The 9391-nt window shown below is 44.4% G+C and overlaps 1 protein-coding gene across 2 annotated transcripts in view; it reads right to left on the bottom strand.

Moving 5' to 3' along the window:
• EVC2 (EvC ciliary complex subunit 2) overlaps window positions 1-9391 on the bottom strand; it is a 192506-nt gene that overhangs the window by 149984 nt on the left and 33131 nt on the right. For both annotated transcript variants that reach the window (XM_019526310.1, XM_019526311.1), the window contains exon 5: window positions 3482-3591. In XM_019526310.1, coding sequence (XP_019381855.1) covers window positions 3482-3591 — 110 coding nt within the window. The remainder of the gene's footprint in view (window positions 1-3481; window positions 3592-9391) is intronic.

Here is a 9391-nt window from a genome sequence, read left to right as displayed (position 1 = left end):
TAAACCTGGTACACCACCCAGGTTCTTTATGTTCCCCCACCATGTGTACTCCAAGAGAAGAATCTATAACTTCTATTAAATGTACTATTGAAACGGCCTTCCACAGGGCAGCATCTTTAATATATATACCAATGACCAACTCATACAGAGCAATACGAGGAATTTCATATACACTGATGATCTATGCATCACATGGCAAGAGAAGGATTTAACCACTGTCAAGAACAGACTGACATGCACACTGAGATTATTACAATAAGAACCAGCTTCATGCCAACACAACCAAGATGCAGAGAAGCCAAGCAGAAATTAAACATCACCTGGGATGGAATCTCACTGATTAATCCTCTGAACCCTGTGTACTTAGGGGTTACACTGGACCAAAAACTTATCTTCAAAGCACATGCAGAGAAGAAAGAGAAAGCCCACAACACAATACTTCAAAAGTGGTCATCTCAAAATGGGAAGCAAACCCAGCTACATTATGAACCACTGCTATTGCCTTGTGTTACTCCATTACAGGGTATGCAATGGGAATGATCAGTCCATGCCAAGAAACTAAACCCAATTCTAAAAAACAGTTGCCATGAAATAACAGGATGTCTAAAGCCAACACCAAAGGACAGCCTGTATTTACTGGCTGGCATTGTACCACCTGATATCTAGGCATGCACTGATAAAGATTTTTTGAACTGATACTGATGGCCAATTATTGACCAGCCATATCTGCTGATACCAATCTGATTGCTGATTATGTCACTGATAAATGCTGCAGCGTCTGGCTGGTAAGTCTGTGGGAGGAAAGGGACACGGGGGGGGGGTACAGATCGAGGTCGCTGTGGTGAGGGAGGGAATGGGGCTGCATGCACTCCTGGGGGACGATTGGGGAGCATGTGCCCCCTCGATTTTTGCATGAGGCTGGGGCTGCTCCAGCCTCTTTCCAGTGACTGTGCTCAGGCCCAGTGGGGGCATAGCAAGCGGCAGCAGCACTGCAAGGGGTGGCTACAGCAAATTTGGGGTAGCTCTAGTCTACCCATAACCTCACTCCCAGTGCCACCATGCCTGCCCCACCTGCCCAAGCACAGCTGCCCGGAAGAAGCTAGAGAAGCCCTGGCCCCAGCCCACAATGGCAGCCTACCCTCAGCCCGTGCACAGATCCAAGGGGCACATACCCAACCATGCCCGCCCTGGTGGTGTGCACAGTGACAGAAGCCCCCCTCCTCTCCTCACTCAAGCCACTGGCTCTGTCTTGTGCCCCACACTGCCCCAGCTGCAGCGCCTGATCCTGCTCCAGCCCCACTCCCTCCCTCATCGCGGGGACCTTGATCTGCACCCCTCCATGGTCCTTCCCTCTCACAGGCTTACCAGCTGGACGCTGCTCTCCAAGCTCCTGGGCTGCACTTATGGCCACATGCATGCTGTATGCATGCAGCATTTATCAGTAACATTATCAGCTACATCAGCCAAAAAAAGCTGACTGCTGATAAAGTCAATTTTCCTTTTATCGGTGCTTATACGATATGGACTAATGTACTAGTGCACCTCTGCTGATATCAGAAGAAAAACAGTGAGCCAAAATGAAAGATTATGGCAGATGGAATCCAGGCATCCATTATATCGTCACACAAAAGTAACCAAAGGTCTTACAGCACGAAATTGTTTACAACCAATGCTGCATCCTTGGACACAATGGATGACAGAGCATGATTGAGATTAAAGGAGGAAAGATTATGCACAATTAGATGCCTTAGAACCCCAGGAGGACCTTCTCTGAGTGGCTGATACAGACTGGTCAAAATGGTGATGCTCGAACTGCCGGTTCATGCAAACTGTAAGATCAAAAACAAACATGATCAACTGGGGCTACTCTAATTACACGCATATATGAGAGTGCAGTGAAGTGCAGACCATAGAGCACCTGCTCATTTGCTGATTACTTGGTGAGACTTGTACAAAGGAGGACCTTGCTACAGCAATGGAATTATACAGAATTCTTGAAAAAAATTTCATTTATGACAAGGACATGAGAAAGAAGACTGCTACAAAAGTTTAACAGAAGAGTTCAGTATCTTATTTACCAATAATGGGAGCAGCCCCTGTGGGGAAATACTCCACTCCTAATTGGATACTCATTCAGAAATTAAAGAAGCTTCTCACAGCATTAACTGCTGCCTGTAAAGTCCTCAGGGGAGAACTGAAGGTCCACAAGAAAAACCTCAAAGGCAGCAAGTCTACTAAAAGCATCAAGACATTGCAAAAGTTTGCAAGCTAGAGACCACTAAGGAATGGGATAACTCAGAATGGACATTTCTTATCTTGTGACTCCCCTAATTCTGGAAATCGCATCTTGAGTGTCTTCTTTACATACCCCAAATGTCTTTCCCCCTTAAAAGAGGACAATAAGGCAAGGGGAAATGTGCTTCCAGATCAGGTTTGAGACATGGAATTGTGAAATGACCTCAAGTCACCAAACCTCTCAAGAAACTGAACCTTAGTTGCTAACAGGAAACACACCTTGTCCTTAGAGAAATTAAGAAAACACTCTCAGAGGACTTACACAAACTGCTGGATCAATTGTTTTTTGATTCATCTTTTCTCCGACAGTGGCCAGATGTTTCAGAGGCAGGTATAAAATCTCATAAAAAGCAATAATGGAAAAACCTGTGCGCAGGACATTTTTATCCCTCATCGATTGGTGGCTGACATTTCTTTTTAACTGTAACTGATGCAATTGTTCATTATAAGTTGAATTTAAAGGGCCATTCTCACTAGGAAGATTGGCCATCCTCCATATGCACCCTACAATTTAAAATAGCCTCTGAAAATTTCAGATACAAAGGATTTTAATAGATATGTCTGTATATATGTACAAAGCCATGACAAAAGAAATGACCAGAGGAATAATCCCATTAGAAAAGCCAAAGAAATCTAAGATCATAATACAATTACAGAAAATTACCCTTCAAGTAGTAATGAATATAATGTCTTGCTCTTATAGACAGAATCCATGGAGTTCAAGCCTTCAACTTAGTGCAATACATTTAGAACCTTTATGTTATTTTTAGATGTATATGCTGCCCTTCCCAACAAAGGCTCCAGACAATTTAAAGTGAGAGACAGAAATAAAAGACTGTGTAGATATGTAACACATATGTACATTAATTGGACACTTTTTCTGAATACACAGATAAAATGGAGAAAGAACTCAGCATAAGGAAAGAATTATATGCTAATACACAAACAAAACACCTCTAATCCTTTTACCTATTGGACTCATGAAACCTAAATCTACAAACCATTCCAGTCATTAATGAATGATACTCATACATATACTTCAAATATATTATAACCATTGTGAGAAGATGTCTTAAAAACTTTGTTTCATCGTGTCTGACTTAGGCAGACAAGAATAATTTCCAAAATTCCTACACTCTTTGTATATAGATTGTAACGGAGTAAAATAATACTGAAAAGTAAGTACCAGTGATGTACTCCTGAAGGTCAGTTTAGCAGGCAGTGTCAATATCTTATTATTCCAGGTTTCTTTTACATCAAGAAGGGCAACGTAGTCTACTGAGTAGTATTCTCCACCTGTTATAAGAAAAGTGAATCAGCGACTAAACTTGAATCAGTGAGTGTGTTGTATCTGCCAGTAGTCCTTGAGCTTAGTCTTTATTTACTTTATTAAACTAGTAAATATTAAAAGCATGGGAAGAGCCCATGAGCCTGCATGAGACACCCATCTGGGCTTGATTTCTTCATGAGAAGATCACTCAGCTGAACTCCGTGAAAGCTACAGTGATTCAGCAATTCTAAAAATCAGTTTCAATGTGCTTCTAAAAGTCCCCTTAGGAGATGGATACAAATAGTTTGCAAAACTTACTTCAGAGGGAGAGGGAGAATGGGTGGTAGAAGGCAAACCAATCAACATAGTGTAGAAAACGGGTAGGATGAAGAGAAAATTCATTCTCCCCCAGGCAGACTCTACTGCTCAGGGTCCAGTGAAGATTTAGATGGTCCTGGCATTGCCTCCATATGCAGCATCCACAGGGAAGGCCAGTGGCAATACCATTCTCCCATAGGGTAAATCCCCCACCTTCAGGTGAATGCAGGTACAGAGTTTGCATGCAAACATTTCCACCACTTCTCACCTGTAATGACCGTACCAAATCTGACCCAATTCACATCTAAGTACTCAAAGTACCAATAAACAACATATGCTTGATGGAGACTGAATTAAAAGGGGACAGAACTGTACTTCCTCTTTGAGAGAGACTTTGAAGTGCTCTCTCAAAATAAAAGATATTCCAGTAAGAGTGGTCTCCTGTACAACTTTCATTGTTTTTGCGAAGTAGTTGATCCTGCTCCCGCTAAAGCTTTTGTCACTGATTTCAATGGAAGTCAAAATGAATCTTTAATTTAGACTATGTCTCTGAGATAGGCAATAATTCTGTATAACACACATCATATGTAAACATAACCCATAGTATGAGTTACCGAGTTTGCTCATCATCAGTTACAAGTGCTGAATTTGGCAGCTGACATACCAGTGGATAAAAAATAAAGCTAAGTTGTTCTGGTTGAGTCTCTCCTACTTAAGTCTTCTTTATACACTTTCCATTGTTGGAAAAACCAAGATTCAATTCAGCTTTAATGGAAACTGTTTTATATTTGACAAACGTTCAAGCTTGATTTGCTAATTCATTTTGAGAGAGAGGTAGTTGGCCAGTCTGAAGCCAGGCTGAAGGCAAGGTGCCATCCTAGAGACTAATTAATTCAGAGAGGCATAAACTTTTGCAGATGACAGCCTCTCTGAGGATCTGGGTAGAAAGCCAACAATTCTCTGATAAAAGTTTCTAAATATCCAAGCCTTTAGTAACATCCACCAAGCCTCCATAATTGCAAATTTGCACAAAATATTAACTTCCAACAATAGAACAGACCCAGATGGCCTGATACTGCTCTTCCACTGGGAAAGCTGTAAGTGATAAAATGCATCTATCAGAACACTACTTAGTTCAGTGGTTCTCAACCTTTTTAGACTTGAAGCACCCCTTAATAGACTTGAAGCACCCTTTGGAAAATGCCAGCTCTCAGCTGTCACTAATTTTCTGACTACAGAAAAATACTTTAGTAATTCTCCTGTGGTAGAAAGAACATAACAGGCCTGACTGTTTCAACATGACAGATTCCAATTTGAAGACTCTGGTTTTATCCTGTGAATCATGTTTACACATCTAACAGTACTAACATTGCGTTGTACTCTGTAGCACCTTTGAAATGATCTCAAGACACCTCAGGTTACCAGGGTACACTGAGAATCACTAGCTTAGTTACTTAAAAAGTATATAATGTAAGAATTTCAAAATGGACTAAGAGAACATGCAGGCAATATATGAGAGCAGAAAGCAAAGGATGCAGATGCAGAGGATAAACAAGGAGTCAGAAGATGGAGAATTCAATCAAGGATGCCAAGGCACCCCAAACAGAGTCTAGGGAGCAGGCTGAAACTAAGGCTATCGAGGGTTTGCATTTTTACTCCTATCCTCCTTTATTTACCCTCATTATAATTTGCTTGTGTTTGTTTGCTGCCTTATTTTGGAAGAGTCACTGCAACAACTTGCACAGACCTTTTAAAGTTTTAACAAACTTTACTGCTACCTTAGCTAGCCAACCTGCAAATATACTGGGATGCACACAAACAAATTCATAGTTTCTAAGGTTTCATAGTTTCTAGGGTCAGAAGGGACCTGAACAGATCATCAAGTCCGACCCCCTGCCCTGGGCAGGAACGAGTGCTGGGATCATAATAACCCAGCCAGATATCTATCCAACCTCCTCTTGAAGACCCCCAAGGTAGAGGAGAGCACCACCTCCCATGGGAGCCCATTCCAGAGCCTGGCAGCCCTAACCATAAAGTAATGCCTCCTGATATCAAGCCAGAACCTACTCTCAATCAGTTTGTGGCCATTATTCCTTGTTATCCCAGGTGGTGCCCAGGGGAACACAGCCTCACCTATATTCCGCTGGTGCCCCCGGTGAGTTTATAGACAGCCACCAGATCCCCTCTCAGACTTCTCTTGTGGAGGCTGAATAGATTCAGACCCTTTAGTTTATCTTCGTAGGGTTTGGCCTGCTGCCCCCTGACCATGTGAGTGGCTCTCCTCTGGACCCTCTCAAGATTAGCCACATCCCTCTTGAAGTGCAGCGCCCAGAACTGGACACAGTACTCCAACTGTGGCCTGACCAGCACTGCATGGAGGGGAAGGATCACCTCCCTGGACCTGCTTGTGATGCATCTGTGGATGCACGACAAGGTGCGGTTAGCCTTACTGTCTGCTTCCTTGCATTGGTGGCTCATGTCCATCCTGGAGTCAACAATGACTCCAAGATCCCTTTCTGCCACCTTGTTGACAAGAAGGGTGTTCTCCAGCCGACAGGTGTGTTGCAGGTTCCTTCTCCCTAGATCCAGCACCTGGCACTTGTCTGTGTTGAATTCCATTCTATTCTCATCTGCCCACCTCTGTAACTCTTCTAGATCTAGTTGGATTCTGTCCCTCCCCTCCAGTGTGCCCACTTCTCCCCACATCTTTGTGTCATCAGCGAATTTGGACAGCGTGCTTTCCATGCCCACCTCCAAGTAGCTGACAAAGATGTTGAATAGCACAGGCCCAAGGACCAAACCCTGGGGAACTCCACTGCCCACATCCCTCCAGGTCGAAGACGACCCATCCACCACCACTCTATGGGTGCAACCATCAAGCCAATTTGCCACCCATCTGACTGTGTAAGCATCGATGCTGCAGTCACCTAGTTTTTTAGGAGCATAGAGTGAGAAACAGTGCCAAAGGCCTTCTTGATGTCTACATTCAAGATACATTCAAGATGGCCCCTTTACTCATGTTGGGCAACATTTTAATTCAGAAAGGACACTGTCTTCTGGTAGGCACTATGTAACATAAGTAAGGACAGCAACAACAGATTAAGAAAGACTACAAAATACAAAATGAAGGTCCCCATTTGAAGGTCAGGCAAAGATAAGGTAAGGGTGAGGGGGTCTGGGGCTCAGGTTTTGTTCTCGTCGATCCTTCCAGTTAAGGAAAAGAGCCCAGGCAGGAACAGATGCATCCCGCAGATCAACTCCTGGCTGCGCAGTTGGTGTTGCCAGCAGGGCTTTGCCCTTTTTGACCATGGGATGTTCTTCCAAGAAAAAGCACTGCTGGGAAAAGATGGGATCCACCTAGCAAAGAGAGGGAACAGAATCTTTGCGGACAGGCTCACTAATCTAGTGAGGAGTGCTTTAAACCAGGTTCACTGGGGCATGGAGACTGAAGCCTTGACGTAAGTGAGGAAGCAGGAGACCTGGAGGAAGAGCAAGCAGGAGGGGGCAACAGGGGAAGTGCTCTCATACTTCCTGAGAAATCCAGGCAATCAACTAGTTACCTCAGGTGCCTGTACACAAATGCATGTAGCCTGGGAAACGAGCAGGAAGAATTGGAGGTCCTCACGCCGTCACAAAACTATGGCGTGATCGGGATAACAGAGACTTAGTGGGAGCTTGTATGACTGCAGCACTGTCATGGATGGGTACAAACTGTTCAGGATGGACAAGCGGGGGAGAAGAGGAGGAGGAATTGTGCTTTATGTAAAAGAGCTGTATGACTGCTCAGAGCTCCAGTCTGAAACTGGAGATAGGCCTGTTGAGAATCTCTCAGTTAGGGTCAGAGGAAAGAGCAATAAGGGTGACGGGTGTCAGCTATAGATCACCAGGAGGAAGTGGTAGATGAGGCTTTCTTCAAACAGCTAGCAGAAGTTTCCTGACCACAGGCCCTGGTTCTCATGGGGGACTTCAGTCACCCTGATATCTGCTGGGAGGGCAATACAGCAGTGCACAGGCAATCCAGGAAGTTTTTGGAGAGTACTGGGGAAAACTTCCTAGAGCCCATGCTGGAGTGGCCAACTACAGGCCATGCTCTTCTTGACTTGCTGCTCACAAACAGGGATGAATTGGTGGGCAATGTAGTAGTGGATGGCAACTTGGAAGCAGTGACCATGAGATGACTGAATTCAGGATCCTGAGGAAATAAAGGAGGGAGAGCAGCAGAGTAAGGACCGTGGACTTCAGAAAAGCAGACTTCATCTTGCTTAGGGAACTCATGGGCAGGATCCCCTGGGAAGCCAGTCTGAGGGGGAGAAGAGTCCAGGACAGCTGGCTGTACTTTACAGAAGCCTTACTGAGAGTGCAGAAACAAACCATCCTGCTGCGCAGGAAGACTAGAAAATACGGCAGAAGACCAGTTTGGCTTAGCAGGGCACTCTTCAGTAAACTAAATCACAAAAATGAAGCTTATAAGAAGTAGAAACTTCAAGAAATAATTAGGGAACAATGTAAAGTCATTGCTCAGGTACACAGGGATGAAGTCAGGAAAGCCAAAATGCAATTGGAGTTGCAGCTAGCAAGCGATGTGAAGGGTAACAAGAAAGGTGTCTACAAGTATGTCAGTAGCAAGAGGAGGATCAGGGAAAGTTTGGGTCCCTTACTGAACAGAGGAGGCAACCTTGAGACACAGGATGCAGAAAAGGCGGCTCAATGCCTTTTTTGCCTCCATTTTCACAGATAGACTACTGCACCAGGCAGCACAGTTTGGGGAGGAGGTGAGCAGCCCTCAGTGGTAAAAGAACAGGATAGGAACTATTTAGAAAAGCTGCACATATACAAGTCCACGGGGCTGCATGGGATGCACCCCAAGGGTGCTGAGGGAGTTGGCTGATGTGATTGCAGAGCCGCTAGTCATCATCTTTGAATACTCATGGTGATCAGGAGAGGTCCCGGATGACTGGAAAATGGCAAACATAGTGCCCATATTTAAGAAAGGAAACAAGGAGGATCCAGAGAACTACAGACCAGTCAGCTTTACCTCAGTCCCAAGAAAAATCATGGAGAAAATCCTCAAGGAATCAATTTCTACATACTTAAAGAAGAAGAAGGTGATTAGGAACAGTCAGCAGGGATTCACTAGGGGCAAGTCATGCCTGACCACCTGAATGTCTTTTATGATGAGATGACTGGCTCTGTGGACCCTGGGAGACCAGTGGATGTGGTGTACCTTGATTTTTGATATGGTCTCCTACAACATTCTCACAGGCAGGCTAAGGAAGTATGGGCTGGATGAATGGATTGAAAGGTGGATAGAAAACTGGCTGGAGTATCAGGCTTGGAGAATAGCAATCAATGCCTCGATGTCTAGTTGGCAGCAAGTTTCAAATGGAGTGCCCCAGGGGTCAGTCCTGGGTCCAGTTTTATTCCATGTTTTCATTAACAACCTGGAAGATGGCATAGAGTGCACCCTCAGCAAATCTGCAGATGACACCTAGCTGGGGAGAGTAGTAG

This window comes from Gavialis gangeticus, unplaced genomic scaffold (assembly GCF_001723915.1).
Source record: "Gavialis gangeticus isolate Ggan-Ray unplaced genomic scaffold, GavGan_comp1, whole genome shotgun sequence".
NCBI classification, from domain to species: domain Eukaryota; kingdom Metazoa; phylum Chordata; order Crocodylia; family Gavialidae; genus Gavialis; species Gavialis gangeticus.
The sequence above is the reverse complement of the archived record's forward strand: the minus strand, read 5'-3'. Positions and strand labels throughout refer to the sequence as shown.